Source organism: Lipotes vexillifer, unplaced genomic scaffold (genome assembly GCF_000442215.2).
Source record: "Lipotes vexillifer unplaced genomic scaffold, Lipotes_vexillifer_v1.1 scaffold534, whole genome shotgun sequence".
NCBI lineage: Eukaryota > Metazoa > Chordata > Mammalia > Artiodactyla > Lipotidae > Lipotes > Lipotes vexillifer.
In genome coordinates, this window is record NW_006787833.1 from 1,746,877 (window position 1) to 1,769,820 (window position 22,944).

Genomic DNA, 22,944 nt, shown 5'->3' on the forward strand with positions numbered 1-22,944 from the left:
GCTCAGAGTGACATGATGGGACAGCAGAAGGACTCAACAACTGGGTTTCCGGCAGCTTTCAAGATGGAGGAAGGGGTGACAAGGCATGGAATGCAGGCAGTCCCTACAAGCTGGAAGAGGCGGGGAGATGAACCCTTCCCCAAACCTACAGAAAGGAGAACAGCCCTGCTAATGCTTTGACTTTAGGCTGGTGAGACCCATTTCAGACTTCTGACCTGCAGAACTAAGGTAATGCATCCGTGTTGTTTAAGCTCCTGAATTTTGTGGTAGCTTGTTAGACTGCACAGGAAACTGACACACGCCCCCCCATTCTCCTCAGATCTGCCTGTTCTTCTCTACCCTCTTTATTACCAGGGACACACTTTTAGTCAGAGGTCGTGGCTTCCTCTAACAGGCGAGGTGCCCCCTCCCTCAACTCCAGTTTTCATGTACTGGCTTCAGTCAACTTCAGCCTTCAGAAGTCAACTTCCTGCTCATCTAGTCCTATTCCCACACCTGGAACCTCCAGCTTTAATCCCCATTCATGTTTCCATTATGTTTCTGGTCAACAGAAAGGCTAATTTTGTATTGACACATAGTTGTGTTTCATTAACTTTTTAATAGCACCGTCTTTTCTTAGTCCATCACCAGGTTTTATCTGTTGTGCTTCTAAAATGTCCACGGAACTTGCCCCTCATTGAAATCTCCATGGACTGCTCTAGCTCAAGTGCTGAGCATCTCTTCATGATTGCATTTATTCCAATAACTTCCTTCCTAACTGGTTTAGATGTTTCCAGGCTTTCTCATCTCACTGCCTTCTTCCAGGTATCATTATAAAATTGAAAGATGATGTTATCACTCCCCTATTAAAAAATCTTAACTAGCTCCTGTTATATTTAGAATGAAGTTTGTTTGTTAAGAACCGAGGCCATAGACCCTGGAAGCAAATCGCCTGTGTTCTGAACCTTGTTTCAGTACAGATTTTAGGTCAGAAAAACCAAGGTTTGCATCCTAGTTTTTCCATTTACTGCGTGATTCAAGGCAAAGTCCTTATCCTTCTAGAAGATCATTGTAGTACTTTACTGAGTTTTGAGGGGTTTGTACTGTAATACATGTAAGGAGCTTACTACAGTAACTGGCAATTTGTGCTCAATCAATATTTGCTTCTATAATTGTGTAAGATAGTATTCAATATTCTTAAGATTCTGGCTCTCGATATTATTCTATTCAGACTGCCCTAACAAAATGCCAGAAATTGAGTGGTCTAAACAATAGAAATTAATGTTCTTGCAGTTCTGGAAGCTGCAAGTACAAGACCAAGGTGCTGTCAGCATTGATTAATGGTAAAGCCTCTCTTCCTGGCTTAGAGAATGCTGCCTTTTTACTGTGCCCTCACATGGCCTTTTCTCTGTGTACATATGGAGACAGACAGAGAGAGAGAGAGAAAGAGAAAAGGAGAGAGAGGGAGAGACCTGGTGTTTCTTCCTCTTATTGGGACACCAGTTCTATTGGATTAGGGCCCCATTTTTATGACCTCATTTAACCTTATTTACCTCTTTAAAGGCACTATCTCCAAATTCAGTCACATTGAGGTGAGGACTTCAACATATGAATTCAGAAGAGACACAATTCAGTCTATGGCACCCTCCTTAACCTGATACTCTTCACTCATCTCTCTCTAGTGACACAAATACCAGACTCCTGCCACAATGGGTCATTTAATGCCTAAATGTACATCCTCCCTTTCTTCTCTAGCCAAAATTCTACCCAGTTCAAACTTCTCTGATGCCTTCTCCAGCTCAAATGCAGGAATAATTTATCTTCCACCTTTCCTCCTATGCCTCCTTGTTCAAACCATTAATATAGCTAGTATAAGAATAGGATTTTTCATTGTGCATATATCTTTTACATACAACGTATTCTGTTAAATCCCATAATCACTGTACGATGTAATTCTTATTAACAAGCTTATTTTATATATGTGGCAACTGAGGCTCAAAGAAGTTATTTATTGGTGCCATTAAAAAATGTGCTTTTGCTGCATCGCGTGGGGAGATCAGCTCGGTGCTTTGTGACCACCTAGAGGGGTGGGATAGGGAGGGTGGGAGGGAGTCGCAAGAGGGAGGGGATATGGGGATATATGTATATGTATAGCTGATTCACTTTGTTATATAGCAGAAACTAACACAACATTGTAAAACAATTATACTCCAATAAAGATGTTTTTTAAAATGTGCTTTTTTATGGATAATGGCACCATTCACTGATTATGAAACATTGAAAGGGGAGCAGGTTTTATGGGGAAAGATGTTTGATTTGGCACATACTGAGTTTGAAGCACCTATGACACATCCAAGTGTGCATATATTATGTACTCATCTAATATAGCTAGTTCTGGATTAATATGCAAGTTTGGATTGGATCTTAGTTAAAATGTTAGCACAAGTAAGTGATCAGTGGCAAATGATTAACTTCTTTTATTCTATGTGTTAGTGAAGAATAATGTTAAATTATTTGTTTACTCTTTATGCTTGCTCAACATTCTTTTCCTTCTCACTCCTTCCATATATTTAAACTTCTAAACAGCCAATTTTTTAAATCATAGAAGTTGAGCAGTATCTATAGTAAATGGGATATTGAGATGGTCAAAGTTAGTCCTCTCTATAGATGAAGAAAGCACAGTATGGCGAGTTAAGTGACTCATCCAAGGTCACAGTGCCCAAATAAAAACTAACATTCAGTTTTCTAATTCCTATCAAAAGTCTATTCCATTATATCAGTGATTCCCAAACAGTATTCTGCAGAACATAAACTGTGAGAAGCTCAGTGAACAAAATGATTCAAATGTGTCTTTTAACCCTGAATATAATCCCATCTCTTGTTTAACTTTATTTAACCCCGCATTTAATGATAGAACCCCTTTTCCACCAGGTATTAATGTTCGTAGGAAATGCTTTGGGAAATGATACACTGTGTTATACTTGAGTATGACAATGGTGGGTTTAAAGGGACCTTGGTATGCTTGATAGGAAAATTATCCTGCTGAGATGAGGTTAGGGGTCATGCAAAGGAAAGAGTTTAATTTGCTTGATAGATTTACACTGTTATTGGAAGACACAGGGCATATAAATTAAATAGTTTTATTAATAAATGAGTAGGGGATTGTCTTAACAACCTGCCTAGAACTTATTAATCTTATTGCAGGGCAGGTGTTTTGAAAGATTGGTTGCTCCTAAATAAGTGGTAGTGCAAATACACTAAATTAGGAGTCGAGGGCTTCTAGTTAGAGGATTGTTCTTTTCATGATACTTGCTAAGAACCTGGTAATGAAGCTGTTTTGCTTTTAGTTGACAGGGAAATTTGGGGAAAGACAAAAAGATAATTAAGCACAGAGTTAGTGTTTGATAATGAGTAATTAATACTGCTTCGGTGAAGTATTAAGGATATCTAAAGAGATTAATTATTATGGAAATCTAAGCCCAGTTTTATGGAAGTGCCCTGACTTGAATTTGAAAGAAAGAGAAATACCACGAATAAAACTTAATGTGTGAACAGGAAGTTTCTGATATTTTAAAACTCTGTTTTAGGATTAAAGATCTCTTATGCAACCTATGTGCATCTTAATGAGACACATCAATTTAATCAAAACCATAGAGGGTCCTAAGGAAAAAAAATAATAGTATGCTAAAGTATGGAGTAAGATAAATACTCCGAAGGAAATTTACATAATTTTCAAGTCATTACAAAAAAAGAAAAAGCCTTTATTGTCCTGTACCAGAAATATATGCAACAAACTTGACTGTTTGCAATTTTTATTTTTCTAGGTAATTACTGAATAAGAACATTTTAAATGACGATTAATTTGCATTTTTACTCTAATTTAAGCAAGTTCACGATTAAATGCAGTAAGTAATGAATAATTACGGAACATAATTTAACATTAATCAAATATTCCTACTTAAAAATATGTCCTGCTAATTAAAAAATGTAGAACACCGCAAATAAAGACTATAATCTAAAGGTGGAAAGAACATACATATCAATGTCTACCCAATACTTTGCCAGCTTCCCCATAGCCCAAAACTAAGAAAAATCACAGGTCAAGAAATAATTCATTTTCAAAAATACATTTTGAAAGTATAGCTTTTTCTTTCTATCTATGGACAGTTAATCAAATCTATAACTACTATCTGTATATTAATGGAAGGAAACCAAATTTGGCAAACACCTCTGAACTTAAGAGTTCTGCCACTTACAGGATCTTTGAACATTGACCCTTCTCTGTCTTTCAGGAAATGAAATAATTATGCAAATTGTAAATCACCCATGCAAATATTAGATATTTAATTGGACCAGTCAATGGTACTTCCCATGGTTCCCTCACTTACTGAAAGATAGTGAATTCTTAAGTTCCAATAAAGACAAGTTTCATTCTGCCATCTAACAGGTCCTGAGACCCAGGTATATTCAAGGCTCTGTATTAGGTACTATGAATAAGACAGGTCCTTGGCTTCCATAAACGTATATCGCATGAGAAGAGTAAATAATTCTTTGCAAATATAAGCAAGTTATAGATAAGGTAGTACGAAATTCCAGAAGCTACAATTTTTCCTTTACGTTCTAATAACTGGAGAAGGCTTTACTACAAAGTGCCACTTATGCTACGTCCTGAAGAATGGGTAAGATTTGGTTTGAAAAAATAGTAAGATAAAGGATATTCCGAAGGGAATAACAATTAGGAGGAAGGCTATGGATATGGTTCAAGCACTTTGAACAGTTCCTTTTAACTACAGCAAAGGTTGCCTAAGTCGGAAATAAAGTATAAATTAGCAAACCCTCTTACTTGCTACCTGAAAGAAACCCATCAGAGTTTGCCTTTTCGTTGTAAATTCAAAGCTCAGCCAGAATAAATTCCCGTCTTTTGAAGGAGCAGAGATAGAAGTTTTCACCCAAACTAAATTTAACTGAATGCTTGTCAGTGATTTATAACCTGGTCTTTAGCCCACACACCCTACAGTCTAGAAAACTGTAGATGAAATTGCTCTACCATTTACAAACAGGCCGCTTTGAATCTGTTTTCCTCTAAGGAGCTTTGTAATTCTGCGTTAGACACCTAGGAGAGACATTTCCAGTGCCCATTACGCGACATTTTTCGGTTCTGTTAATAGTTGGTTTGACTTTATATGACTGATCAAGAGGCTGACAGCCTTCAATTTATCGGCGGCTCCTCGATACACACACGGATGTTTCCTCATGGAGGTTCAACCATCGTCTCAAAGCTCTGGTTTGGCAGAATTAATATTACACATTTTAAGGTATAGGCCATGTTTCTGGGCCCTAGGGCTTGGGCCTCAGACACCCCAGCCAAGGCCAAAGCAGTGCGGACAGGAAGGGGGTACTCCAGGGGTAGAAATGTGCCAACGCCCACGGGACGCGATGCTCCTCCCAACACAATAGACTCCACCGCACCACCTGGCCCTGGGACTGAGCTCAAAAACCGCCAGGTGCTCGCCAAGCCGCCCTCGGTTCTTCCCAACCCCCACCACTATTTCCGCTTCCGGGGAGGCGCCGCCTGGCCCTCCGGCCTTGGGGGCGGGTGAAAGAGAAGCCGGAAGTGTTCCCAGTACTTCCGGTGCGGGAAACTCCTCGCTGCGGCTCCGAGTGGGCTTGACAGGCGCGGTCCCTGCAAGTAGGTCTCTCTCCTGTTGCCTTCCTCGCGTCTAACATTCCAGCTCGTTTGCCGCTGCCGTCCCGCCACGCCGGTCTCCGAAGCCGCCCCTTCCCCATGTGCCGGGGCAGGAGTCCGGAAAGCCAAGACCCGCTCGCCGGTACCCCATCATGTCCGAACTGACTAAAGAGCTGATGGAGCTGGTGTGGGGCGCCAAGAGCAGCCCCGGTCTCTCTGACACCATCTTCTGCCGCTGGACGCAAGGTACCCTGGCTGGACTCTGGCTTCCGGCCGCCGCTCCCTTTAGCCCCGCGAGAGTCGAGCCTTGACGCCTCTCGCGCCACCCCGCTCGCGTGCCCCGCACTCCGTCCCGGTTCCCCTGCTCAGCTCAGAAACGGGACTTCCTAGGAAAACCCTCCCTGTCTTGAGGGTTAGAGGCTGAGTAGGGGAACGGTGCCAGCGGGCCGCCAAAGACCCGAGGCGCCCCTGCCACTCCCTGGGCTGCCTTTAGGCTGGAGAGGAGGAGGAGGCGGCTGCCGGGCTGCAGCGGGTGACACTGAAGGTGTGCCCTGTGCCCCGGCGTCCGTTCCTCCAGCAGGGCTCCGGCCGCCTGGATCTTTACCCCCTAACGAATCTGGTCGTTTGGTCTCATTTTGGAGAGAGGGAAGTCCACGTGAAAGTCGCAGTGGTTAATTCCAGAAAGCGGTTGTGCTGCTTGTATTTCAGTTAGGCGGGGTTAGGCGTGGTACTCGGTGCAGAAATGTAATGTTGCGGCTGCAGAGTGTTTGTTCCCTTGACCCGAAGTGTCCCCGGTTTTGAGGTGGTGTGGGGTCTGTTCCAGTTCAAAGGAATATGGCCCGTAGGATTTCCTGGGCCGATCTAATTACCCAGACAGGCTTTTGAGTTATATTGCGAGTAATTGTGAAATGAAAAAACACCATCAGTTTATGTTTATTAGTGATCATCCCTAACTCGTAAGTTTCAGTATTAAAACACAACGGGCACATTACTTCAGGTGACTTAAAAGGGACAATGCTGAGGTTGAGGTTAAGAGCATAGTGTTTGGAGTCAGGAGGATGAGTAATGGACGTATGTAAAACATCCCAAGCACACAAATAATAGCTAGTTAGTACTATTACTGAAACATTTTGTTATTAAAATATTTATTTAGAAAATACCGATTCTCAGAGGGTTTGGGGGAAGTTTAGCATAGTAAATCTAAGTCCTTACTTCGTAATGTGTATTTAGTAACAAAAATTCAGGGTTTAAGTAATCTCTTCCTTCCTCCCAGATACTGGTAGGAGCTGGTAAAATTAGAATCGTAATATATTACAGCCAGGTAGGTTATTTAGTCCATTACTCTTCGTCTGAAGATGAGAAAAATGAGTTGTGAAGGGTTAAATGACCAGGCTAAAGTTGCACAAATTGATAGAACTGGGAACGAATTCCAACTCTCCCATTTCCTAATTCAGCTCTGTCTTTGTTGTTTTCCTTTGTGTGGCTCAACCAGGCTACATGCTTAGTTTGGCTTTTTTTTTTTTTTTTTTTTTTTTTTTTACAGATTTAATTATGTCGCTTAACTAATATTTTCTGAAATGTTGGACATCCACATTTGCAGATTTTAAAATTTATTTTCCAGTTTGTCTTATTTATCCTAATAGTGAACGGCCCTGAAGTACGCAAGACTGTGAAGGATTGAGAAGTTTTCCTTCCTGTTAATTAATTAGTAATACAACACAGAATAAGGTGATATTCAGCCTCATTTATTTTAGTACTGTGATGCAGAGGCAAGGAGAATTCAGAGAGGCAGTTCTAATAATGGTTAAGAACAGGCCTTGGAATAGGCATACTTGGGTTCTAGGTTCAAGGTTTTTAGCTTACTTAAACCTCAGTTTCCTTCTCTGTAGAGTGCAGATAATAGTAGTGCCAATCTTACAGGGTTGTTGTGAGGATTAAAGGCAGGTGAATTCGTTTAGGCACTTAGCACAATATCTGACATGGAGTAAACGCTCAGAAAAGGGTAGCTTGATTTAAAAAGTGTTTAATTGTAAACCAAGCCGAAGATCGCTCTCTGGCCATGCCCTGACAGTTGCAAGAAGTTATTGTTAATTTGATGGATAATCACTAAAAGAGAACTTCGTAATGACATATGAGAATGCTCTGCCACCTTGTAGTCATACAGAAGTTCCTTTACAAGATTTGTTCAATCAATACCATTTCAAAATAAAGGATTATTTATTTATTTATTGCTCTACAGAGAGTGCGGTTATGTTGTGGCTATGTAATTCTTCAGGGTCTTAAACTGATCATGATTTTTAAGGCAGCCAAATATGTACTTTTAAGTTGTCACCTCTGACTCAGGGGTGTTGTCATCGGTCTTGCTGTGTTAACTTTGTATTCATTTATCCATTCTTAGAAGAGGCAGAGACCATTGCTGACGTTGGCTGTGGCTGTGACTTGGGATTGTGGGAACGGGCACAGGACACTGCTTTGCTGCGCTTGCCTTACTGCATTCGTATTGTGACATCAGCTGTGGCTTTATTTCATCATCTATATCTGTGCTTTGAATTGACAGCTGTAATCTCATGAGTCTTTTGGAAGCAAGTTATAGGTGTAAGGTGTTTGGGGTAAAGAGACATAGAACTATGTCCAGGGATATTCCGTTTATGAAACTATTGATCGGTCATGTTAAATTCCTTTGATATGTTAAAACAGCTGCAGCAGTTGGGGGTTTTGTTTGTTTGTTTGTTTTTCTCTCTCTTTTACTTGATATGGCTGTTATAGATAATATGTTAAAGCAGTTAAGTGCAGGAGTGGCACATAATATTTTTTTGTTTGTTTAAAATTCATTTGACAGTTTTAGATAATTCTCTTCTGCAAATACTTTTTCTTAAGAGAAGAAAAAAATAGGGTTTTGGTTTGGGTTTGTTTTTTTTTTTTTAAGTTTTTATTTTAAAGGCAATAAGTCACATTATTTAAAGCTTTGAAGTTGTTTTGTTTTTTAACTTGGAAATTTGCTCCCTACTCCTGCCTGCTTCCCTCCTGCTCAGTTGCCTATAATACTTTTTAAAGAAAAGCATATATTTTCTACCTCCTTATTTGTAAGCAGATTTATCCTTCTTTCCCTTCTCCCACAAACTGACCAGTGTTCCAGACCTAGACTTGATAGAGTGGGAGGGAAGACAAATGATAAACATAATATAGCATAAGTTAAGCATATATACTAGAAGGTAGAGAAATAAGGAATTACAGGGTAAGGTAGCCTGGACAGGCCTCATTTTAAGGTGAGATATGAGCAGACTATTGAAGTAACTGAATTAGTCATGCAGGTATCTGAAGAGTGTTCCAGGCAGTGAGGATGACCATCGTAAGACTTAATGACTTATGCAGAATACGTCTGGCTTTTTGTTCAAGGAACAGGAAGGAGGTTAGTTTGGCTGGAGAGGGAATGAGGGAGCGGGACAGTGATAAAGATGGTGTAAGAAATAATATGGCCCTAATCACTAAGATTTTATAGGCCATTGTAAGGACTTTGGTTTTTATTCTAAAAGATGAGAGGTCACTGGAAGGTTTGGAGCAGAGGAGAGACACGACAGGACAGGTTTTTAAAGGGCTGATCTGACTGCTAAGTTTGAGGATAGACAGTAGTGTATTGAGTGAGGCAGCAAGACCAAATGAGAGACAGTTGCAGTAATCCGAGGGTAAAAGACCAAGGCTTAGACCAGGATAGTAGGAAGTGGTCACATTGACCTCATCCCAGCAGAAGCAAAATAAGAGTCATCTAGATCTAACTAAAGTAAATGTTAATCTTATTACAAAGGCAAACATTTTGACTTAGTGAGAATTTGTTTTCTTTTCAGTACTGATTGTCTAGCCAGTGTTTGGCAAATGTTTTCTTTAAAGGGCCAGTGCCTCTATTGTCTCTGTCTCATCTCTGCCATTGCAGCAAAAGCAGCCCTGGATAATAAGGGCATGGCTGTGTTCCAAAACTGCATTTAAAAAACAGGCCAACCCTGATCTAAATTATAAACTCTGAGAACCCATTTTTTCCTTTTCTTGGCCCCCTTCCTTCAAGCTTTAAGTTACTTTGTTGTTTCACCTAAAGATTAGCTAGAAGAGAAACCCAATTTGTCAGTTTATAGGAGTTCAGTGGTGTTTTGGGGTGGAGATGGGGAGGGAGCTGTAGTGGGTTGAAATTAGAGTTTTGGACTTTCCGGTATAGGACAATTTTTGTTATGTAATATGAAACAAAAAGATTCTAAGTAACTTTGGAAAAGTGAGGGATCAGTGAAAATGTAAGCATAAATTGTATGCAGGAGTTAAAGCATCTGGATTAAAGTCCAAGAGTATGACGTCTGTTATAATGTGATTTAACATTTTACTGAAGTACTAAAATGATACGCCAGTATCGTTAATTTGTCTTCCAGAGTGAAGCTAAATTAATATTGTGGGTCATATCATTTCAGAGATTTTTGTTGTTGATGGAAGCCTTTTATTTCAAATATAGGTATTACTTTCTCCCACCTACCTACATCATATGTCACCTAAAAAACAATTTTTTTAAACTCAATTTGGAAGCTTATGTGACAAAGTTAATTTCTTGGTACTTTTGAGTACACAGTGTGTTTTTCAGCTCAACGCATCTATCATAATACCTTACGTCTGTATTAGGCTTTACAGGTTTTGAAAATCTTACTTACAGCAACCTCAGGAGGTAGCAAAGGATAAATGTATCAATAGTTATCCTCCTTTTGTAGATGAGGAAACTAAGGCTCAGTTCAGATTCCACTCAACCAGTATTATCTGACTTATAATGACAAATGAAGTCTTTCTGTGGCCTTTTGTTAACATGGAAGGCTAGAACTATGGAGGCAGTAGTTGTCAAACTGGTTTGAATAATGTAAGTCAGTCATATGAAAATATAAGGCTGGGAAATTGCAAAGAGGTTCATGGCTCAGGTTTAAATTAGTTATGAGCTGTAGAACTGAGAAAGACTTCTATGTCTGTAGTGCTGTGGAATGTGATACAAAATCGTATATTTAGGATCAGATGCTTTAGATGGCCTATTTCAGATCTAATTAGGAAAACAGCCATTTTGTGATAAGTTAATTCCTCTTAAAACTAGGAAATAAGATGAATATGAGAACACTTGACAAGAAAAATAACTCTATATCCTAAAAAATTCAAACTCAAGTGAAACCTTATTATAAAAGGGGGTGCCTACTTAGCATAATCCTGTTTTAGGATAGAATAATTTCCGTTTGTCTAACTTTATTTCATTTTTAAGCTCTAAGAGCCTTTGTTCATTATCAAATAACACACTCAAGCATATATACTGTAATTACACGGAATTTGGCATAAAGCAGATCTGCCTAGAATTCTTCCCCTGGGGTTTTTATCTCTAAAGTACATAAGCAACTTATCAGAATACATTTCCATCTAAAAGCCCCACCCATGGATCTTGAAAATTGAGTTACATTATTAGTCATTTTAAGGAAGGCAAGAATCCATTACTGAGACCTGTTTATCACATATGCTGGAAGTTTGAAAGAGCCTAGTTTCACCTCTGCACTTAGGCCCAACACCAATGACCCTTTCTTCCCAGTAGGAGAAGAGGCAGATGAAGAGCAGAGGCCCCTTGGCTTCACCTCTTGTTTCTAGATTGGCTCTCAGATTTGGTTGTCTCGATGTGATAACCAGCACCCTCAGTTCTCATTTGTCCTTATTAAATTTGCCCCATCCACCATACCTATTTCTTATCCTGCATTTTTCTTATCCTCTATTCTGTTTCTCCCAAGATGGTGGTGTGTGTTGCTGGGGAAAATTGTGGTCAGCATCAATACACATGTAGGAATTAAACCTTAGCTGAGCCCTCAGTATTTCTCTTAGTTCTTTATCCTGTCTGCTTTTCTTATGTGTTTTGGAATTAACATTCTCCTCAATTTTCTATGCCCTCGTGGCCCGCACTCGCAGTCAACAGCATCTCTTCCCTTCCTCTTTGCCTGCATGTCTAACTTGGAAGCCTGCTAAGATTTCCTTTTTCTCAAGTTTGTTAAACTCAGGGACCTGTTACATTCTTATAAACTATTACAGGCTTCAATATGAAAAAAATAATAATAATAATGAGGCCTGTGGCATTATTTTACATTTTAAAAAATCTCTTCAGTGTCTAGCTCATAGGAAGACAGGTGGATTCTCCCACTTGCTTCTCTGTTCTGTCTTAACAATATGTTACAATACGTTGTTTCAGTATGTTACAATACGTTGTTTCGGTTGAAGTGTCTGCGGAAAATCCAGCTTCACACAGATATGCAGTTGGTAACATAGGATTCTTGTAATAGTCTTTTCAGATAATTGTGGATATTCTTCTTTGATACTACACCAAAACTCAACAAGTGATAGTTTCTTAGCGGTTACTTGAAATACAGAATCTGAAGCCATATCAGTGAACTTTTCGTCCTCTGTTAAATTGAAATCCATTGGTTTGTCTTGTACTTTGACTGGATCTTTTACCCATGCATTAATTTGTAACAGCATGCATTGGTCATTTGGAAGTTATCAGTCTGCTGGTTTATGCAGATCTTCTAAATGTTAACACATATTGTTATACAATATCAAAAGTCACATTTGTTATTTCTGATCTTGTTAGAAAAATCTCTGAGTATTGAGAAGCTATCAAGCTACAGTGCTGGACTTGAGTTTTCCAGAAATTTAGTTGTTACTTGAAAGCTTGAGATTTTATCACTGGCAGAAATACTGTCAAGTTATTTTCCTTGACGTATCAGGCTCACTTCATTCACTTCTGAGAAAAAGTCTAAATAATCATAATTTGTTAGTAGCTCTTCAAAGTAAAAACAGCATTCCACAGAAAAGCTGTTAGCTCAGCTCACAGTTCAAAAAATTACACATGTGCTTTGAGAATCTGTCAATCATTGCTCAAGGTATGTAGCAGAGGTGCTTTATAGGTAGTTCCCATTTTGTCACACAGACTATTTTTTTAAAGTACATTGTATTCAAAGTCAAGATTTAATAAGATTAGCATTAGTAAGGGCCTTTTTAAGTTAACTTGGCTTTTTTGTGTGTTTGAGAGCATATTGTGGTGTTTCCTAGTACAGTGACTGCTGGTACAGCTTAATGTCGCTTAATGTGTGCTAAGGCACCAGTAATGTAACCTGCTATTCATTTTGTACCATTGCTGTGAATATCAACACAGTGAAAAGGGCAAATATGTTAGTATTATAATAAAAATGATTTTCACCTCTAGCAGGTCCCCTTAGGGGGTCTCTGGAACTTCCCGGGGTCTGTAGGCCACACCTTGAGAACCTATCTTTATTCAGTCCACGACCACCACCACCACACTGCACTGTCTCAGTTCTTTCAGGACTTGGAGTCCTTAAACTCTCTCTTTCCCATTTAATCACTCTTTTCCTTCTTTTAAACTCATGCCCTTCTCTCTGTAAAATAATAATTCTTTATCCAACTACCCTTCAAGCCATCATCCTTTTCCCCTTCACTTGTTTAACAAATAGTTTGCCTTTTCTCTTTCTCCTTGTATTCTGAATCACGCCTCAGCCCTTTAAAATTTGGCTGCTCTTCCCAGCATTCTAAATTTCTTTTTTCAGTATTCCCAGTGACATGCTTAATCCAGTATTTTCATTTATGTTTTTATTCCACTCAGCATTTGTAACAGGTGACTTCTGATTTTTCCTTTCTAGGACCTCAGTGTGTTTTTTCTCTTACGTTTCAAGTGTTTGTCAATCTCCTTTGCTGATTCAGCGTCTGCTCACTTTTTTTATTTTTTATTTTTTTTAATGTTAACCGGCTTCATTATCTTTGTTCTACATGTTCTCATTCACTTTAACTGCCATGCCATTCAACTTGCTATCTCTAATCCTAAACCCTGCCCTGGGCTCCAGACCCATGTTTCCCCAACCAAATTGTTGTTTCACATTTTAGAGACTGAATTTAGAAACAAACATCCCCATTATCTTCACTCCCAAAACTTCAGCAAGCATTTATTGAGTATTAACTATATAACATTCTAGGAAAACAGTAGTTAATAGAGCAGGCAAGATACTTGTAAGGCAAGACAAACAATAAACAAGTGAACAATCATATAATTACAGATGATGATAAGTACTGGTTGTGCCGAGGGATGGTAGGAAAGACCTACTTAGATAGGCCTATCAGGGAATATCTGAGGAGTTAATACCTAAACTGGGTCTTTAAGGATGAGAAAGATTCACCTATATGACAAGAGAAGGAAAAAGAGCATTTCGTGCAGAGGGAACAGCAAGCATCAAGGCCCCAGGTAAAGACCTTGGGATGTTCTGAGGGCCTAAGATCACTGTAGATGATGAAGGTAAGAGTGAACTGAGGGAAGGTGGGGTTGATAGATCATACAGTGTCTCTTAGGCCATGAAAAGGAGTTTTATTGCAATTGCAATGAGAAGCCATTGCAGGCTGTGACGAAACCTGATGTCCATTTCTAAAATATTTCTCTGGTAACTATGGTGAATAGATAAGGGGTGGGGTGGGAGTGGGAATGTGGGCAGAATGGGGGGACCTGGTTGGAAACTCTTAACAGTGTTCTAAGTGAAAGATGATGGTGGTTTGAAGGTGGCCTAGAAATGGGGTAGAGATATGTTGTGGGTCCTTGAACCAAGAGGACCTCACCTTAAGGTGAAGCCTTGAAGATAAGTCCGATTTTTTCAGAGCAAGTGTTCGCAGGTGTTTCATGTGGAGGGAACGACATGTTCAAAGTGTAAGAAACCAGAGAGAAAATGGATATTGGAGGGCCTGGAAGAAGTTCAGCACTGCCTGGAGCCTAAGGAAGGAGGAGTGGCAAAGGGTGAGGGAGGAGATACAGGCAGAGGCCGGGCCGCGCAAGACCGTGCTGAGGAATTTGGATTCTGTCTGTGCCTGGAGTTCTCATCTGAGCTCTATTGGAATTTACCTGATTATCACCCATAATGGAAACCTTGGGAGTAGATGAGTTACACAGGGAGAATGCAAAGAAAAAAGATTCTAAAGCCAAGACCTGAGGAACATTAGCATTTAGAAGGAGTTGACCACCACTCTTACTAAGAAGAAACAGAAAAGGAAAATTTGGAATAAGATGTACCACTAGAGCCAAGGGCCAAAAGATTTTCAGAAGTCAGTGGTCAGCATTTTAGATGATTCTCTGAGAGATTCATCTGAAATAAGAAAGACTTGAGAAATAGCCTGTCTGGTCATTGATGAATTTGGTGAGAATGAGTTTGGTGCAGTCACAGGTTGAAAACCAAATTATTGTGGGTTGGGTAAATTAGGAGGTAAGGAAATTGAGATGGTGCATGTAGACAGTTAGGTGGGCTTTGAGAGAGTGGTGTTTGGAGTTTTGGGTGGAAGGTTGTTGTTGTTTCTATGGTCAAATGATTTTTTAAATTAAGACTTTACTTTTTAGAACAATCTTAGGTTCACAACAAAACTGTGGGCAATATACAGAGATTTCCCACATACCTCCTGCTCCCTCAACATGCACAGCCCCCCACCCCACTGTCAGTGTCCCCCACCAGAGTAGTACGTTGGTTATTACAGTTTTGAACCTGCGTGGACTCATCATTATCACCCAAAGTCCACAGTTTGTATTCTTGGTGTGGCACCTCCTATGGGTTGAGACAAATGTGTAACGGAATGTGTCCATCATTACAAGATCATAGAGTATTTTCACTGCCCTAAAAATCCTCTGTGCCTTGTCTGTTCAACCCTTCACCCACTCCCCTCCTCTTGGCAGCCACCGATCTTTTACTGTCTGCATAGTTTTGCCTTTTTCAGACTGTCATATGGTTAGAATCATATGGTATGTAGCCTTTTCAGATTGGTTTCTTTCACTTAGTAATATGTAATTAAGGTTCCTCCATGTCTTTTCACAACTTGCAAGCTAATATTTTTAAAATGCTGAATAATACGTACTTTGTATCCATTCACCTACTGAAGGACATCTTGGCTGCTTGCAAGTTTTGGCAATTAGGAATAAAGGTTCAGTAAACAATGTGTGCAGGTTTCTGTGTGTGGACATAAGTTTTCAACTCCTTTGGGTAAATACCAAGGACCTTTTGGTAGAGTCTTGAAGAGAATTTTTTTTTGTTTTTAAATATGTGAGATGCGTTTAAATACTGTTTGAAAGAGAGATTGAAGGGTGAAGAGAGAGGAGGTGGGTTGGAATGGGAAGCTTCATACTGTTTCTTATCTGTCCTGCTATCTAGTGTCTCAAGCTAGAAACTTCAGTCAGTTCTAATTTCTTATGTCCCAGGCCTTTCCCCACTTGCACATATTCATCAAATATTAATTTTTACCTTAGAAATACTGTTTGGATATAGTGTCTTCCCTCCACACTTAAGTTTCTTTTATTAGTTTGGCACTGTATAGGTCTGTTGAAACGGCCTCTTCCCCGTTCTGGTCCTTTAAAAAAGAAAAAAAACCCAGTATGGTTGTATTACTGCTTTAATTAGTACTTGTCATGGTGTGGCCCTTCCCAGTATTAACATCCTGTCAGCTCTCCCTCCTCCCCTTTCCCATCTCTCCTGTCTGCCTCCATACTGCCCTTTGGCTGCATTAACGTTCCCTCTGATCCATAAACTTGTCCTGCTCTTACGAAACCTCTTTCCTTTAATAAAGGTATTTTCTTTACCTGAAAGTCATTCTGCCACCCTTGCCTCTCTGATAAATTTCTGTTCAAGGTCAGCCTTAAAGTTAGCTGGTATGACTTGACTCAGATCAAGTCACTACTTTGTGTATCCTCAGCACTTCATACTTCTGTTATAACATTCATTTATCCCTTCATCTTAGTAATTATTTGTTCATATGTCTGTCTTCACCTGGACTGTTGGCTTCTCCAGACTAGGGACTTTGTCGTTCACGTCATTTATATATCGTAGATGCTTGGTATAGTATCTCAGGGTCATTAAATGTTTGTTAAATAAATGACAGAATTATGATCATTAGTGAAATTTCACACATTCCTAGCATGTTGGAATTGGAAGTGATCATTTTAAAGCTAAGTACACTGAGGCCTAGGGAGGTGAAATGATTTCCTGAAGCTTATACAGATAGTAACTCACTTCTCCTGACTTCCAGCCCCAAGCTCTCTGCAGTGTGCCGGTGCTCTCTGCGACAACTTGTACTAGATACTCAGTCAGTGCTAGTTGGGTAGTGTTTAAATTAAGATAGAACCAATATGGCCACATGCACTGTGTATGATGTTCTTTAATTTTTAGCTTAGAGAATGTGACTCAAAGATTGAAACTAAAAAAGATACTTTCTGAAAAGGGGCCTAAAATATCTGTTTAAATTCAGTATGTAGACTGTCTAGTCTTCCTTTCAGTAAATTATTTAAGAATCAGATTTAGTGTCCTTTTACTGAAGGCCACACTTTATCTCTCTGGTCCACTTAGTGGGGTCCCTGGACACAAAATTGTGTGTGTGTGTGTGTGTGTGTGTGTGTGTGTGTGTTTATGCATTTGGCAGGGAGCCTAGGTTCCATATCTTTTTTCAAAGAGCTCCTTTATCCTCCAAAAAGTTAAGAACCACTGCACTTGACTGACTTGAGGATATTTTGCTGTTGTGATAAGTGATCTTTCTCAAAGCACAGTACATTAAAAATTCTTTTAGCTACTACTTGAATTACATTTTTAATCTTTGCTACTTGCTTTCATTTTTAGGGTTTGTGTTTAGTGAATCAGAGGGATCTGCATTAGAACAGTTTGAAGGTGGCCCCTGTGCTGTTATTGCACCCGTTCAGGTAACATAGACTGCTACTTTACGAACTCCTTAGAGGGACGTGTTCAAACGTTTCGTGCTTTACTTTCTGTTTTCTAATACCTGTACTCTGTAATCACGAGGCATGATCAGTTACCTCTTAACTTTTGTTCTTGTAAATTGCTTTAAATATCCAAAATAAAAATGATTTTAGAACATGAGTAGGTTACACAGCAATAGCCATTTGGCTGTCTTTATTTTCAAGAAGACATAGTAGGTGTTCTCTGACTTTCAGAAAATTTGGAGTTAATGATCATGGCATCTTTGTTATACAGTGATCTGTTGAGTAATAACATTTTATGCCAGAGATAGTGACACCGTAGCAGTGGTACTATTTACATTTGTTCTATCTTTAAAAACGGTTTTTCTAAAAAGTTGAAGATGCATTAATATTTTCATGGCCTAAAACTTTATGAAGTTTTAAAATAAGTTGACAGTATATACTGTTTTAGGCTCTAGCTTTGGTCTTTAAAATAAAATTAGTAGTAACCAATTTCAAACAGAATCCCCAAAATGAAAAAAAGATTTTTTCTTTGGGCAAAAGGTAGAGTGAATCTCAATGTATGTATTTGATTTTGAATCTTTATGTGTTGCATTGTTTGAAATTCAGAGGCTGATTTGCTATAAACCATTACATTATTAAAACGGGGAATTGAATTTTCAGTTTGCTATAATATTTACAATGTCTAAACAGGAGTATAACTTCAGAACCATTATAAAAGAAGCTTGAATTTATTGTTTGTTTTAATCAGCACATTTTGAAAATACATATTTAATGTGGTATTTATTATTCATTGGGCATAAAGAATGCATCCCTGAACTGTTAGCTGCAAAGTAAATTTGTCTCTCAAACCTTATACTCCATACACTTACATTATTAAATGTAAAATGTATTTTCTGAAGGAGAAAAAAAGTTTTCCTTTATGGTTCATTCTAAAATATATCCTTTGTAGGTCGTTATTTTATTTCTTTGAAGAGTAAAGTTGATACATTTTTTTTCATTAGTAGATTTACAAAAAAAATTTAAGAAAAACTTGAATGTTTGAGCTTTGCCTGGGGATTACAGAGTATAAAGAATAAAATTTAACTATAAATTAGTTATGGGGCCGTTATGTTGAGTAATTGAGACAGATTTTGGTTGCTAGTAGGAATCTTACCTGAATTTGAAGATTACTTGTCCTGTTCATATGCATGTTAGATTATATTAACATAGACCCTCTTGGACCATAATAATAATACCCTTAGGGTCTTTATTGCATGTCTTTGAATATAGTTAAATCAAAGTAAACCACAGCAGTTTCATGTTTATAAAATTTAGTATATTTCCAAAATTGTAGTTACTTTTACAATTGGGGTTGCTATGTAACAAGGGTTAATTGTAGTGTTCAAAACCGTGATATATCTTTGAGGTAGTAATTTAGCTTCATAGTCATGTAAATGTTTTCAATCATAGAAGAATTTTGTTTATATTAATATTTCAACGTAAAAGTCAAAACTAAATTACTAAGAGTAATGAAGGGAAATGTGCGAGTCCAGATATTAAAACTTTTTTAAACTATATAAACTAGAACATGACACTTTTGCTAGAAGAATAGGCATATTATGGAACCCGATAGATAATACAGTAGTAGACCACATTACATAAAATAATTTACCAAGAATTAATCACATACCATGATAAGAAGGAATATAAATCAGTGGTGAAATAAAATGTTTACTAAGTGTCACTGATAGGACTGGTTGATAATTTGAGGGGAAAAACTGAATTTAGGTCATCTCGTAGCATATACCAAGTTTGTTCTTGATATAATACTTAAGCACAGAAAGCTGAAAATAATGCATTACCAACTAAGATAAAAGATGAGTTCCAGGCTCAGAAAAAAATGTGAGGTAATATTAGCAATAAATCAGTGTCTTTCTTATACAGAGAATGCCTACAAATTGGTTAGAAAAACACTAAAACCTCAGTGGTGAAACGGGCAAGTGTATGCAGTCATGACAGGTGGTATGACGCTGGACAACCAAAGAATCGAGATGTCCAACCTCGCTAGGAATCCAAGAAAGTACAAATAAAACTTTAACTAGATTCTATTGCTTACTCTTTCTAATCTTTAGATATAAAATAATTGCCAGTGCATATAAGGGTAGGGTGATGCTGGCATACTCAGATATCTCTGTGTAGTACAAATTGGTACTTTGACCTAGGGAAGGAATTTTACATTATAATTGGAACCATGATAATGCAGATTCTTTGATGAGAATAATTGTACTTCTGTGGATCTTTCCTAAAGAAATAATCCTTAATATGGAAAAGGTTGTATTCAAGAAGAAGCTTTTTTTAGAACAAGTCCAGATATATTTTATATATATTTATATATATATAACATATATTTATATATATATTATATATTTTATAGTATAAAAAATTGCAAACAACATAATGCACAGTAATGTAGTTTAAACATGGACTGATGTTTAAATAAATTTTAATAGCTTGAACAGACATTTAGAGATTAAGAGTTAAAGTTATGAATTGTGTGGGAAAACAGAAAAGTGGAAAACAATCACGTACCTGTTACGCTTCTCACTTAAAATAAAATTTAAAACAGGTATGAAAGGAAGACTGGAAGGAAGTATATCAAAATGCTAATGGTGGTTCTATTAGTGTTGAAATAATGGTTGTCCCACCTCACCATTCCAAAGTTTTCAGGTGTAGTTATATTAGTTTTACGGTTTTTGTTATTGGGGAGGGGGATCAGAAGCACTTGGTTGTAGTATTTGTAGATTTTATTTCAACGTGAATATTACAGAACGTTACTTATTTTTTTGTTAAAATACTTTGAATTGATTGCTTATTAGGTACCAGGTACTGTGCTAAGTGTATTAATAGTTTATCTCATGTAATCCTCACTACAACCTTTTAAAGTTTGTGCTGTTATTATTTTTAATTAGTAAGGTAATGAAACCAGGATTCAAATCTAGGTCTGTCTGACTATAAGCAGTCCTCTTATCTGAATACTACTGTTTTCAAACACCTGTGAGTAAGAATCACCATAGTAACCTCTCTTTTCTTGAATCTGCCCCCTAGAGATAAAATAGGTGGAGTGTCAGAGTCTGCCTTTTAAATAAGTCAGGTGACTAGGATGCAAATAGTCCTTGAGCTACACTTCGAGAAGGAAACACTGTTACACACTGAACTGTTATCTATCAAATCACCAATGTAACATAGTTGGCTCACTTAAGGAAAGGTTAGAAATGAGTTTGTTTTTTCTTTGGAATCTTAAGGCTTTATGAGTTAAACCAGGAAGTTAGGACCCCTTATAATAAAGTGATGACCCACACCTTGGTCATCTTGTGTCATAAATCAGAGCTAGTAGAGCAGAACCACTTTTGTATTTAGATTTCTTTTCCCCTAAGGAATCAAAGAGAAATACAGATTTTTTCCTGGTCTAAAGGGCCTTCACTCTGTGAATGGAGCAGTAAATTTCTTTAATTTTCCAGTTATGTGGTTATTATTTTGAGTCAGTTTTTCTCTTTGACAGAAGATATGTATTATAAAGGAGGAAGAATTGTATGGATGTAGAATCAAGCTTATAGTAGTATATTCTGAGTAAGGAATTATGCTCAGTTACTGTTGAACGTGAAGGGAAGCCATTTGAAATTTTTATAGCACTATTCAAAAGATCAGAAAGGAGGTGCAAATTAGTTTTTTTTTTCCATTTTAAAATAAAAGAATGATATCAGGTATGTTTATAATGCATTCTAATAATTATTGCTTTAATTGTATAAAGGCATTTCTTTTGAAGAAGCTCCTGTTTTCTTCTGAGAAGTCTTCTTGGAGGGATTGCCAAGGTATGATAGCTGTCTTTTATCAACTTTTACTCCATCTTCTATTTTATAGATGATCCATGCAGTATTCATTGGCAGTAATTTAGTTGAAATTATCTGTCTTAAAAAGTAAACTATCAGTGGGTTACTTTTTCCTGAGATTTACTTTTTAAATGTTTCAGAAAGTTTCATGGATGACTCCAAATTTTAAAATGTATATTTCCAAATTTGTCTTTCCTAAGACGTATAAGACAGGATGTTACACTAAGGGAAAAATCCTTTGGGGCATTTCCCTGAACTGTTAAATGATAGCATACTATGAGCATAGTCATTTATGTTTGTTTTGTCTTATTTAGCTCTGAGCAAAAAGTCCGAATTATCTTTGTATTCCTGCATCTTTTAGTATAACGCCTTACACAATTCAGATAATACCTCAAGTAATTCTGAATTAAATCGCAAATGTAGCTTTCATGGCTTCTGCAATATGATTAAGTCAGAGAACTGTATGTGCTACCTGATAATAACAGACATTTGCATCCTGCTTGACAGTTTACAAAGATATTTCCTTCACTTGCACAGTTTTCTGTGAACTCACAGTAACCGCTGAAAGAAGGTAGGATATATTATAATTGCGGTTTTGTATATAAGGGCAAAACAGCTTCCATTCCAAACCATGCAGGTAGACTCTACTAGTGGTTGTGAACTTGAGTTAAAAGTGTCACTGTCATGTATTTTTAATTAATTAATAGCCGAAATGCAAAATAAATTTGAGGAGAGAAGAAACTATTCAAAAATACTATTATTAGCATGAACATTTTATTAATAAAATTTATAATATTCCTTGCACAGAAATATATTCATATGGATAAAAAAATTTATGTAGCATTGTCGTAAATGTCGTAAACGCTCTGATGGCTAGAGGGTGAATGGCACAGTTCCTGTCTTTAAAGAACTTTTAATTAGGAGAGAGAGAAAGCTTGTTCCGGCATAAAATTTTACATAGGATGTACGTACATCTTATCCCCTTTGTTTGAAAGTTGCAGAAAATAGTACTACTTCTGGAGATTAATACTGCTTGAAAGGGGCAGGGTGGCCAAGGTTCAGGAAGAAATTGCGCATTTGTGCTATTTTCTGTAAATGTCTAATGCTCAAATCACTGCAGTACAGTATCGGTGGTTTCTGTATTATGCAGCATAACCGCTGTGGCCTCTGCTAATGTAATGGATGGTGGTATTGTATGTGCTGATGGTGTGTTATCTTATTATCCTTACCCCTGTGGGACTGGGAGATTAAAGACGTTAGACTAATTCAGAAATGGGGAAAAACAGAGGTCTCAGCAGGCCCATACGCTGGCCTGTTTCTACAATAAAGGAATCCTCACGGCTGAAAGGCTCCGTTTGCAGCCTAAGAAAGGGGCGATCAGTATCAGGTTATTCCACGTAGCATATTCTTTCTTCTGATGTTTAATTCTGCATTTTCCAGGATTCTTTTTATCATTAGTGGAAATATTTAACAGAGGTGACATTTTAATCCTCAAGCACATTGTTTTTCTGAACTGTAGTTTAAGATCAGTGGTTTATGGATTTTTCCTCCACTAAAAATGCTTGATTTTCACCATTAAATTAATGCGTTCTTAATATTGTTATTTATGACAGGATTTTTTTCCCTAC

At 37.8% G+C, this 22,944-nt stretch overlaps 1 protein-coding gene across 1 annotated transcript in view; it reads left to right on the top strand.

The window, feature by feature from the left end:
- Positions 1 to 5,711: 5,711 nt before the first annotated feature.
- MINDY3 (MINDY lysine 48 deubiquitinase 3) overlaps positions 5,712 to 22,944 on the top strand; it is a 95,127-nt gene continuing 77,894 nt past the window's right edge. The window contains exons 1-3 of the mRNA XM_007460879.1: positions 5,712 to 5,911; positions 17,350 to 17,429; positions 21,238 to 21,298. Coding sequence (XP_007460941.1) covers positions 5,818 to 5,911; positions 17,350 to 17,429; positions 21,238 to 21,298 — 235 coding nt within the window. The 5' untranslated portion in view covers positions 5,712 to 5,817. The remainder of the gene's footprint in view (positions 5,912 to 17,349; positions 17,430 to 21,237; positions 21,299 to 22,944) is intronic.